The sequence below is a fragment of the Lonchura striata genome, chromosome 1A, assembly GCF_050655825.1.
Source record: "Lonchura striata isolate lonStrDom1 chromosome 1A, ASM5065582v1, whole genome shotgun sequence".
In the NCBI taxonomy this organism is placed as follows: Eukaryota; Metazoa; Chordata; class Aves; order Passeriformes; family Estrildidae; genus Lonchura; species Lonchura striata.
This window is the reverse complement of record NC_140741.1, coordinates 15,136,899-15,149,568: the sequence shown is the minus strand read 5'-3', so window position 1 is coordinate 15,149,568 and position 12,670 is coordinate 15,136,899. Positions and strand designations below refer to the sequence as shown.

At 37.0% G+C, this 12,670-nt stretch overlaps 1 protein-coding gene across 2 annotated transcripts in view; it reads left to right on the top strand.

The window, feature by feature from the left end:
• KDM5A (lysine demethylase 5A) overlaps window positions 1-12,670 on the top strand; it is a 49,415-nt gene that overhangs the window by 908 nt on the left and 35,837 nt on the right. For both annotated transcript variants that reach the window (XM_085568914.1, XM_021535070.3), the window contains exons 2-7: window positions 1,180-1,257; window positions 2,806-2,928; window positions 5,078-5,248; window positions 5,727-5,861; window positions 10,965-11,070; window positions 11,632-11,720. In XM_085568914.1, the coding sequence (XP_085425040.1) occupies window positions 1,180-1,257; window positions 2,806-2,928; window positions 5,078-5,248; window positions 5,727-5,861; window positions 10,965-11,070; window positions 11,632-11,720 (702 nt within the window). The remainder of the gene's footprint in view (window positions 1-1,179; window positions 1,258-2,805; window positions 2,929-5,077; window positions 5,249-5,726; window positions 5,862-10,964; window positions 11,071-11,631; window positions 11,721-12,670) is intronic.

Below are 12,670 nucleotides of genomic sequence, written 5' to 3'. Positions count from 1 at the left end.
ATAAGAGACTTGAAAACAGTGAGAGAGGTAAAAACCTGAAAAGAAAGTGTGTAACTGAGAACAGTGTAGATATGGGGGTTGCTGATTGGATTTCCTGGTTCTCTCCTGACCTGTTTTGGTTCCTGGAATGTGTTTAGTTAGTTTAGTGACACGGTGAAAACTTGACCTCCAAGGGGCTGCCCTTTCTAAAATAAGCTGCATAGCTCAGTTTGAGAGCCCACAAGGAACAGATCCAGATCCTGTTCATTGAGGATAACTGGAACTTCTCTGGCTGTTGGATGCATTTGCGTTTCTCTGAGACTGCTGAGCTGCTTGCCTTGCAGGGTTTCACAGGATGCACGTGTTGGGTTGATTTATAGTCTGCAATAATTGCTAAATCAGACATTTCATACTACCCTGACTGATTAATTGCTATTTTCTATTATTAGAAGTTGTAAATATTTAAGGCTGTGCTCAAGGCCTTTACATGCTGCAGCAGATTATGTGGCTTGTCCACCTGTAATGGCGTGTCCTTCTTCTGGTGTAGCCACTGCCAGGTAGATGCTCTGCTGTAACTAAAGCTTTGGTAAAAAGTGCTAAAAAGCTGATTTTCTTGTTTTGATGTAACAGGGTTTGAGAAATGGGAGTGGGAGGCACTTGTAGTTGCAAGGACCCCTGATGTTGCTGAGAAAATCATTATGTATGGCTCCATTTCTGTTAAAGAATTGGGCTCACAACTTGTGGTCTTGTCTTTATTGAAATGACTGTAGACAAGCAGAAAACCTTTAGATATGTTATGATATGCCTGGTTTAGCCTTTGTTGCTGTTGACACTGAGGATTTTTCAGTGTGCAGGATATATGGATTCTTTGTTTAAAGTAAATAAATAACCGATCAGCTAAAGAGTGTATTTCATGTTTAAGCATAGCATGAGGTAATGCATACTGAGATGCTTTGAACCTTATTTTCTTTGACATTTTTGAATCTGTGAGGATCTTTATTCAAACTAAAATGTGGTGGGAGGAACATTGTTGTATAAGCAGAAAATATCTTAAAATTGGAAAATTATATCACCGGTTGTTCTGAGAAACTAATTTACTATTGGAAGCTTGTTTACTGAGGCATTATTAGGGTGTTTGGTTTTGTGCATTTTTCAGAGAAGTTTCTGGAAGCAGTAAAATGTCTTTCTGTCTCTGCTTAGGACTGGCAGCCTCCATTTGCATGTGAAGTACAAAGTTTTCGTTTCACTCCACGAATTCAGCGCCTGAATGAACTGGAGGTGAGCTTTTCCACGGTTGATATAATTTTGTGCTTGCACTGAAAGAAAGAGGTCTTCCTGCCTGAGATTTGCAGCTTGCCAGGTTTCTGGATGGGGGACACTTCAGAAGCCTGTAGACCACATCAGTGTTTATACTTGGCAGTGGCAAAGTTTGTGTAAAATAACCCTCCCTCGCTTTGAGAAAAATCTGTTTTTTATTTTATTCCCCCAAAATAACCACAGGAGTTTTTCTCATTCACCTGGTAGTGTCTAGAATGAATTCCAAATATCATGTGTGTAGTAAGAGCAGCCAGTATCTAGCCTTCAGAGCTCCACAGGCAATGATTTTTTCCTCTTAAAATATTTCCTGCTTCTCTGATACCTCTGGTTACCTCATACTGTCATAATAATGCCTTTTAAGCCTTAAAATTATTTTTATAGGCTTATTATAGCTGATAATGTTATGATTTTAAAACTTAAGTGAGCAGTATGACCTCCATTCTGTCCTGATTTTTCCTTATCTCTGCAACATCTCTCAAAGCCTTGCTTTGTTCACCTACCAAAATGTCATTTGGCTTGTAAATGGGTCTCCTTATGGAAAGTGATTTGGGTACTCCAGAAATACTTCAGAGAAGAGACCCTTTGTGTGGATAAGGAATATATAAAAACTGGCACATACAAAAACTTGGTAATTCCCCTCCTCCCCACAGATAATTGTCTTGTTCACACAGGACACCACTTCTTTTTGCCATGGTTGGGATTAAAGCTTGAGATGGTATTTCTTGTTTGGACTGAGGTGTTTATTAGTTCTTATCTATATTACTGTCTCACAAGCCGTGAGTTCTACAGCACTTCACTCTAACACACTAAAAACATGGAGCTATATCTCTCTCTCTACAAGGCCTTTTAATCTCTAATTAAGAAATGACACAAATTATTTTTACTTTTAACCTAATAACTAACCACCTGTGGCCCACAATGTGGACTTTTTTATCTGATTACATTATACCACCCAAACCCATGGAGAAGAAGGTAAAGAGTGACTAAAAACCTCTCTCTTGCTTTATATTAATTACTGTGTTCTAAAACTTAAAGCTCTAAGTTTTCTACCATGTGATATTACACACTTCTATTCAAACTACACACCCATAATCTTAGTTTTATCATTCTATTTTGGAAGCCTTCTCCACAGCCTCAGGTCAAATGCAGTCAAATGTGACTGTTGGCGGGGGTCACAATAATTTTTCTTGTGTTTCTCCTTGGAATGATGATCATTTCATAAGCATGCATTTTGCTTTCAGGCCAAGAAATTATTTGGTAGGAATTTAATTTATAGTGTCTTAAATGCAGAGAGAAAAGCATATGTAATTTTCTTTTTGTGAAGTGTTTTTTTTAAACAATATTTATATTTTTAGGGGTTTTTTTACCTGATAAAGAAATACCTCCCAGGCAAGTTCCATGTTGAAAATGGAAACACTATAAAAACTTACCTTGTTTTCTCTCAGGACTGTAAGATTTTGCCACATTTGGTTTTGAACATACGTGATTGTCTACCTTTACTGATTCCAGGCAATGACAAGAGTGAAACTGGACTTCCTGGATCAGTTAGCAAAATTTTGGGAACTCCAAGGATCCAATTTAAAAATCCCTGTGGTTGAGAGAAAAATACTGGATCTGTATGGTCTGAGCAAGGTAAGTATTTGTAGACCTTAGGCAGACAGGGATTTTAGTTTTCATTCAAGCTCAAGAAGCCAAGCAAGAGGAATGACTTGTGTTACAGCACTAATCTCATTAACCCAGAGATTAAATAAGTGGGAAAAATTAAATGAAAAAAACATTTCTAATTTGAATGTTTATGGCAGACCTCTCACAGTGTAATTAAATTAGTTACCTTTGGTTGGATTGGTTGGGTTCCATACACCAGGTATTTATTAGCTTGTATAGCTTGAGTGTTCTGATTTCAGCTGGCCTCTTGATTTTTAGTTCTCCATTCTTACATGTGGTAGAGCTGCAGGAGTTTGAGGTGTTGTTTGGGAAGGCAGCAGTATGCCTGTGTTCATTTCAGCTCTGATCAACAATTCTGTAATGATTTGTTGCAATTTCTCCTTCTTCTCTTCCAGTAGAGGTTTTTATAAACACGTGTCTCTGAAAATATATAATGTCAGCTCAAGGAATACTTATTTAATTTCCAAAACAGACTTGGCTTAAGGCTGGCTAGAAATGAATATTTCCATAGTTATGTTTGGTGAACGCACCAAATTTCTTTCAAAGTTTATGCACAAGTCTCTGTTGGAATTTTGTTTTGCACTGGCAAAATGTATGTACCATTATAGACTTAGCTGCTAATAAATATAAATAGGTAGATTTCTTCTTGCAGGGAAAAGACCGAAGTTCTGGTAGTTCTAGTGCTTCTAGGTTAGTGCATCAGTTTCCATCCCCAATCAAGATTTATTTCTCTTAGGTAAGTAAAAATGTAAATGAGTATATTTTTGTTTTAAAGAAAGTCAAGTGTTTTGGAAAGTCTAGAGGGGCTGATAAAATGCAGAGAAAAGCTGATAAAATGTCTTCTAGTATTTTTTTTTCTTTTTGTGTCTATTGTGTCTATGGTGGGATATGCAGAATATCAGAGAGGTACTGGAAAATATCTGGGTCATTGTAGTGAGCTGGAACATTTCAATTGGCTGTAGATTGGCAGCTCTGAGTTGATTTGGTTCATTACTGGCTTCTTTAGCTTCTTTAGATAATTTCAGAAAACAAGTTTTCCTGGAAATTTTAAAGATAAGTTGAAGTTTAGGACAGGTTTATTTTAAAAGGTTTCTCTAGAGCTTTTCTGTAAGTATGAATAAAAATAATTATCATTATTATTATTGTTTTATGTAAGTGTAATGCTGTGGGATTATGGGAGAAACCAGAATTAACAAATTTACTTATCACTATCACAGTTAGACTTCTCAGTTTACTTCAGCCTCACAAGCAAACCATAAGTTTAACTCCAGTAACAAATGTTTTTGCCTTGAGGTTTCTAACAGTATATGAAACACTGAGCTTGAAATTTAGTCTTCATGTGTAAAGAAATGCAATGCAAAAGTTTACATTCCTGTAAAAATGATACTAGTCTTACAAATAATATAAATGGAATTATAATCCATTTGTGTTTTAAGTTGCTTGGCAGTCAAACTGTAAAAGGAATGGAGGCAGTCGAAATGTGGCCTGTGTGTCGGAGGAAGCAACTCATATGCTGTTATACTGCTTGCAGGAAAATGGTTTTGTTTTTAATTGTATATACATATAGATGTAAGCAGTGATAGTTCTGTATGTGAATTACTGGTCTGAAACCAATTGAAGTCATGTGTAGTAACTGGACTGAGTTGGAAGGTAAATTGACTTTTCCCTCTTTATAGTAGTCTCTCTTCCAGGTTTTGTGAGAGTTCTGAGCTCCAACACTCCTTTCTGCCTGGGGTCTGTTAAAATGGGCTTTATTGCTGGCCAGACTTGTGTTTTACAACAGAGTACAAGTCTGGTGAGGGTTAACTTTTCAGTTTGCTCTTATGGTAGGTTTTGTATCTTTTCCAGCACATGATAACCTCAACTGTTGGACCCCTTCTGTTACAGATAGTATGCAATTTATGTTTGCTAGCAAATTAAAAATCACATTACATATATGAAGCAATAAGAATAAGTGCTTTGTTATTAAAGGATTAGTCTTTCAGGAAACAAAAGCTAATTTCAGGATTCTGTCACTTTTCATGGAACCTTTTAACATTTGGTTGGTTTAATTGATTCTTGCTTTACACAAGGTGGTGAGAGCAGCTCAAAACCCTTAACTTTTTATTTATTTCAGATTGTTGCCAACAAAGGAGGCTTTGAAGTAGTGACCAAAGAGAAGAAATGGTCTAAAGTGGCGAGTCGGCTTGGCTACCTGCCAGGGAAAGGCACGGGGTCATTGCTCAAGTCTCATTATGAGCGGATCCTGTATCCCTATGAGCTCTTCCAGTCCGGGGTCAGCCTCATGGTGAGATGCTCATCTTTCACGCTAGGAAGAGGGTACCCAAAAGGCACACAGGGTGTTGTGTTACTCTCTGTGAAACTGGGACATGGGGTCACTGCTGTTAGAAGCTCCAGCTGTGCCAACAAAGTTAGAACCACCCTTGTAGTTATCTGTGACAGAATAGTGCTGGAAGTTGTAACATGACCTTGTGTAGTTATTTTGTGGTATTTCTTCATAGGACTGAGGTCAACTGTGTTGGGAAGGAAAACAAGACAAAAGACGATATGCTTAATTGGAAATGTTTATTTTTCTCTTGATAACTTGGTAGCAGGGATTCAGTTTTCTTATTTGAATGGTGAATGAATTAATTGGCCTATTTTCCAAATTGTGTGTGTAATGCTGTGTGACTTCACTTGTCGTGTTTCTTAGCAAACAATGATTCACAGGCTCTGGAATCATTAGCACTGCCTGACCAACAGTCTCCTGTTCTCTGCTCCTCTAGGGCATCCAAAAGCCTAACTTAGATCTTAAGGAAAAAGTGGATGCTGAGGACCTCAGTTCAGATGCCCAAGCTTCCCCAAAGCAGGCTTCAAGGATGAATGTTATGTTGAAGAGAACCAGGCGTGTCAAATCCCAGGTATTACTGCTGATTAGCTCTTATTTCTCCCACCAGTGCAGTAGCTTTTGGCTGTAGGAACCTGCTCAGAAGCACTACCGGGAAGCAGTCTTCATTTAACTAAAATCCGGAGAAGTAACTCTCAGTTTGTAACTCTGAGATCTGGTTTGATACATCTTATGCACTGTTTGTGTCAAAACTTGTAAGAGTTGCTTTTTGTTTACTGACAAGTGGCCTAAGTACCTTGGTAATGATTGTATCTGTGAAAACAAGACAGAAGGCTGTTAGTGAGTTGATGTTAAAGCTTCTGCTTGTACAAAATTTTAGAACTGTTTAAAACCTTTTTAAAATATACCTCTTAATGACATAAATGCAAATACATGTAAGTAATGGTTAATTGTGGATTTGCATGTGGGACTAACTATCTCAAGCAGGGCAGGCAGTTCTTCTGAAGAACTGAAACAGATGTATGAGGAGATGATCAGGGACAGCTGGAACTATATAGGTGTTCTACATTTTTCTGCTGAAAAGCAGTTTCATTCCTTCTGAATTACTGGTGTTGTAGGAATTTCTGGTATTCTGGTAGGTGATATTGACTCCTGGGAAGTACCCCTGAGAAAATCTGAGTTCAGACTGAATCACCACCATTTAAAATTGCTGTCTTAAGAGAAAATAATTGTGGTCTGATGGCTCTGTTGCACTATTTAAATCAGGCCTTCCCCTTCTGACAGAGATACTCCTGCAGGCAACATCCTGAAGCTTTTCACATGAAGTCTGGTGGTTCCCTGCTGGCTCATCAGCAGAGTGTGGGTGAAAGCTGGATTTATATGCAACCAGCTTCATACTATTCTAGACATAGCTCCAGCACCACAAGTTTTTTTCAAATGCTCTTTAACTGCTTTTTTTTTTTCCACAATGCACCTCTCTTGTCTCTGAGGTATTTGAGTATCCTTTGTAATTTTTCGCCTTCTTCTCTGATGACTTAGACTGAATTGTCTTTTTTAGTGTGTTTTCTCAGCTTGCTAAAGCTGACTTGAAATTATTTATCATAGCCATATAGCAGTGCATCACACAAGCAGTCCCAGCCTTCTTGATCTCTCAAAGTATTGGTAGTGAGCTATCCAGAAAATCTGAGAGTGCTGCAGGAACTTCAGCAGTCATTTGCTATGTGGAATTATTCCTTGGATTTGAATGAATCTTAAGGCAAAATGCCAGTATGTCCTTTTTCTTGCATATGGTGTAAAAGTGTTACTGTTTTATTAAGGTCCTGTGGGATCTTTTTTCCTGCTGATTTCAGTAGAATAGTGGTACTTGTCATTTCTCCATATTGGAAAGATGATTCTTTGGTGATCCTGACACTGTAAAGCTGTTTCACTTTGTTTGAAGTGCCTGCAATTCAGAAATAAGAGATAATTTTATTTAGATAATCTGCAAAAAATATATATATTTAAAGGCCTTTTATTAGGATTGTAGCCAAGTTATCTTTTAAGCATTACAGTTATTAAAATGGCTGAATTGAGTTCTTGAATACAGGAAAAACTCATCCTACTTGCACAGACAGGAGAAATAGGTTTTGGCTGTGTTGGAAGCTGTGTATAATATCTTAACATCCCTGGAGTAGCATTTAGAGACAGATTTTTCCTCAGTAGTCAGAAATGGTAGGAGTGTAAATAAATTTCTGAGAACATGGAGACATTGTTCCAGATTCCATTGCACTTTTTTTATTGTAGACAGGACTCTGTTTATTGTCTGAAATAAATACCTGGAATTGGACCTGAGGTTTTCTAAACAATCTTTAGAGAGCTGGTAATACGCAAGTAGTGTAAAAAACTACTAAATAAATGTCATTCTGCTCTAGCTGAAACATCTGAATGATTTCTGTGTAGTGTGCCAAGTAGTCCAGTGCCTGGTTAGTGAGCGTGGATAATTCCACAGACCTGTGCAGATCCTTAGATCTTTTCCAAGTGCTAGAAGTAGTTTCCCAAGATCCTCTGCATCTTCTTGCAGATAACTTTACTTTAGAATGGGCAATTAATAAGAAAGTATAAATATAGTATCTAGAAATTACTGAAATAGAGATAAACATCCTCAGCAGTAGAAGGGGGTGGGAGACTGAAAAAGGAAATTTCAGGATTTTTCGAGAATGTGAAAAATGAAAGGAAATAGGCAATGGGTGTCCTCCTCTGTGAAGTGTGGTTTGAGAATCTTTGGATACTATAATCAAATGCCAGTTGAAAACATTGTCTCTGAATAGGAAGGGAATAATTAGATGGTGAGCGATTATATTCAGAAAATAAACTTAATGCTTTATTCTCTCTTTTCTGTGAAGAAAGCTTTCACAAATAAAAGCTGGAGGCAGCTGAGTTCCTAAAGGCTTGTAAAGAAAATTACAACAAAAAGTATATTAATTCAAATTAGGAAAAGAGAATATCCTTAAGGAAAGCTTAAATTTAGGAGAATACTTTCTTAGAAAAGGGTAGTGGTATCTTCATCGATGATCTGTTAAGGTGTATTTTAACTGACAAGGGATTTCTTTAATGAGGCTATGTCGTGGTGATTTCTGGTAAAGAATTGCAGTACTGGAACAAAAAGTGCTGTCTTCTCAAAGAATACTAAAATAATGTCCAGAGAATTTTATTAAAAACAATTCTAAGTAATACATCTGCTTTCAGGTTTCTTTATGATTACAGAATAACACAATAAAATAAGCTTCAGATTTTTTTGCTTGAAAGATTACTTCCCATGTCAATAACTGAAAAAAAATAGTGAAACAAAAGAACTCTGGGAGATGCTGACAAATGCCCCAGACTTGTAAATATTTTGGCTACAGGTTGTTACTGTTGTGTTCTTGTGCATTGGGGTGGAGGAGTGGGGTTGCAAATGTTTCAGAATTGATGAGGGATGAGACAAGAGAACAGTGAGTGACTCTAGTGTGACTGGGTTGTGTTATTAGGCTTGGCCCATACATAAGAAAAGCCCTTTGGTTGTACTTAAAAGTTGAGAAGGTAAGACACAGTCTGTATCCTTCAGGACAAAGAGGAGATAAGAACATAATCACAGTTTAATCAAGTTCATTTCACTTGCATAGAGAAAATATTATGCAAAAGTGAGCTGGAGTTTTGTGTTGTTAACAGTGAGAGAATGGCAAGGAATGCATGATTGCTGCTGCTTCCATGCACTCACAGTTGTGAGTTTGGCTTTTTTTTTACAGTCTTAAAGGACACAGCAGAAAAATGCTTAGTGGGGCTTCTGAATACTTTTGGTATTTACACCTTTATGTATCAATATCCAGTCAGTGTTTGTGAGGTTACATAGGAATCTGATTTTTAAAAACCATTCATCTTCCAATATGCAAACTGTTCTTTTTCAAAACTCTGTAGCTCTTTCCACCTGAGTATGAATGGATTTCTTCCACTAAGGTTTAGTGGATGAAAGTAAATCTGAGCCAAGGAGTTAGGAAAATATATTTAGGTAACGTATTTTTAAACTAAGCTGTAAAACCTTCTAGTTGTGTGTTAATGATTTGCTTTTATTAAATACGATAATAAAATAATTTTTCGTATCTCATTGAGAAAACTATCTTTGGTCACAATAGTAGGAGAAATTGAGAAAATTGTGTTGAATTGGTGTCTGTGCTGAAATATGTGAATTGATTCTGTCAGGCTCTATTAGTTGAGAGAATGGTTGAGCTGTTAATGAATTTCAAATGGGAAATGAGGGGCTAGGAAGTCTCTGGTGTATTTCCTTATGGCTTGTAAGCCAAAACATGAGGAATCGGTGAGGAAAAATTTGCACAGTTGCACAGTGGGCTTACAAAGTTGGCTACATATAAAGTGCTAATAAATTAATAGCAACATATAAATGTTCAAAATTAGAATATCAGCAGTAATTAGGTTGGAAATATGCCTGTTAGCATAATGTGTACCCAGTTCAGTGGGAACAGGGACTGTAAATATCACTGAAAATTCCATAGAGTAATAATGCATGGGAAACTATATCTTTAAATGTTTTCTGAAAGCAAGAAAAACAACTGATTAAGGCAGAATAATAATCTTCTATAATGTTTATTGCCAGTGTATTAGAACTTATGTTAAACACCATTTTAGAAGATATTTTTTGGGGTTTTTATAATAATTGATTAAAGACTTTGAAGGCATGTCACCCCCAGGGACAGGCATGAGATGTCAGGCCATAGCTTTGAAAAATAACAGATGAAATATCATCAGGAAGCTAGCTGAAGAATAACTTCTTTAAAACTACATGCCCTTCAAAATTGATAGTCTTGATGAGATCTTTTAAGATCAATGAATTTCAGGAGGAAGTTTTTGAACAGTGAGAATTTAGTGGCCTTCTATACCACATCAGAGAGATTTTTCCAAGTATAAGGAGGCGGAATAAATAAAAATGCCAAGGTAATTATGTTGCAGATAAAAGCAGATTTTTTTTCTTGTTTTTCTTCTTTTTGTAAGTTTAGTGGCAGTGATGTGAGAAAATGAGGTAGGTCAGTAATGGGAAACAGGAAGAAGTTCATTAGAGCAGAACACTTCAGGAAACACCACTGCCAGGGGCTTGGAGCTGTCACCAAATGGGTCTTTTTACTTCTGATTTTGAGCTTGCAGCATGAGTAGTTGTGATCTGAATTGTACTCACAACATTTCATCACAAATAAACCCAGAAGCAGCCTAGCTTAAGGAAGTTGGTTGGAACTCGTTAGTGTCATGTGGATGTATCTACTCATGAAGCAGATAAGGAAATCCTGTTGAAACCACATTAAAATCCAGGCACTTTACTGAATCATAGTGATTTTAGAAAAAGTTGCTCTGGCAGTCTTGCTATTTTTTGCAAAATGTCAAACCTAGTTCCTTTATTTGGTGTAGCGGTCACTTCTTGTAGTTGATTTGGAATATTACATGGGAAATAATTTGGAAATTTGGGACAAAAATTCTTTCTCTTACTCCATTTGCATATGTTCATTGCCTTTAGGAACAGAAAATTGTATCTTTTCAGGCCTGCTTCTTTTGATGAGCTCATATTCTGGGAGACTGGAATAGAAACAAATTGTGAAGAAACCTGGAGGGGAAATATTGGTGGTTTCTGCTGATGTGGTCTTGTATTTATTTTTAGGCAGAGGCAGGAGAAATGAGTAGAAACACCGAACTAAAGAAGCTGCAGATCTTTGGAGCTGGACCCAAGATGATGGGACTGGCATTGGGAGCAAAGGATAAAGAGGGTAATTAAATCTTGGGCTCTTAGCTTTCTGTGAGTTCTTTGCTTTCAGTGAGACTGTCAAATCTTCCTGAATGTCTCTAGAGACAGTATTAAGAAGGCGGCAAATCAAAACTGGAAAAAGAAAGCTAAGTATTCTAGGGTTTCATTCACAAGAGATTTACAGAGTGCTTCATATAACTTGGCAGAGTTTCAGCTCTTTATGTATTAGATAGTAATAATAACAATTAAGCAGCCTTTCCATGGAACTGAGTGACTGAAAGGGGAAGCAAGATTTAAAAGCACTGAAACTGATCCTGCCAGCAAAGTGCAAAACTCAGGTGTCTAATTCACTGTTTTTCATGAAGCCATTGGGATCACCTGTGAGGATAAGCAAAAGATGTTTTTCCTAATCGCTGTTGATTTTAGATTGACCAGATATAACATGCCATTTTTACTTTCTTTGGACTGCTAAGTAGTTTCTGATCTGAAAGGCAGGGTGCCAGGCTGGGTGTGTGGGGTGTTTTTACAAGTTAAGTCTGTCTTGATGTCATATTAATAGCATTTAACTTCATTTTACTTCAAGATGAGGTGACGCGAAGGCGCAAGGGAACCAGATCAGAAGCATTTGGAATGCAGATGAGGCAGCGCAAAGGAACTCTTTCTGTCAACTTTGTAAGTTTGATGCCTTTGCTGTGACTTCTGATAGAAAGGACTTGGTTGATTTACTAAGATTTTTCTTTTTCCTCTAAAAGAACCCCCACCCCTCCAAGCAGATGAATGAACGCATGCTGCAGCAGATGATAATATTGTGGGATGAAAGAACAGTATTTTGAAAAACAATCTGTGCTCAAGGCTCTTGTTTTCATCCTTGGGGCAGAAAAGCGGTTTCAATGTGAAGCTTTTTGCTGATCATATGCTACATGCTTGAATTACTTCAGTAGTTCAGTTTGTGTTAGAGCTCCCCTTAGTAGAACAATTACAATACTTTTTTTTTTTCCTTAGAAGAGATTCTAAAGCATGCTCCACTAGTTCAGGAGGTTGTTTTTAGCAATTCCACATCTTGTGTCTTCTCTGTGAATAGGAAAAATAAAACATTTAGTTCTCTGATGTTTGTCCATGGAAAAGCAATGTACAGTTGTTCTTAATGCCTTTCATAGAATGTGACTTCCTACTTTTAAAGTGTCATAACTTAACGTGTGTGTGCAGCCATGAATGAAGAGCTGTGCTTTTATTATATGAAGAATTAGACTCTTCACTTAAAATTCAGCTGTTCCTTTTTTTTTTTCTTGTAAGTTATTTTTTTTCCTCTAGTGGATTCTCTTAGCCTGAGAACACTTACAAAAGCCTATCTTAAATTTCAACCATGGAAGACCAAGGCAACCTAAAAACTCTAGTAATCACATTTTTGTATGGGGTGGAAAAAGTGGGAGAATTTGGATATTTAAAAACAAGATCACTGTGCCATTGTCAGTCACTTAGGAGTTGTGTGATTTGAATTTTTTCAGTTGTGCTAGTACTTCTGAGTATATGGTTTTCCTAGGCCATGTAAATTTGATAATTTTAACTATGCATTCATTTTAAAATATTTTGTCTAGTCTTTTGGGTTTTTTATGGATTGCTAT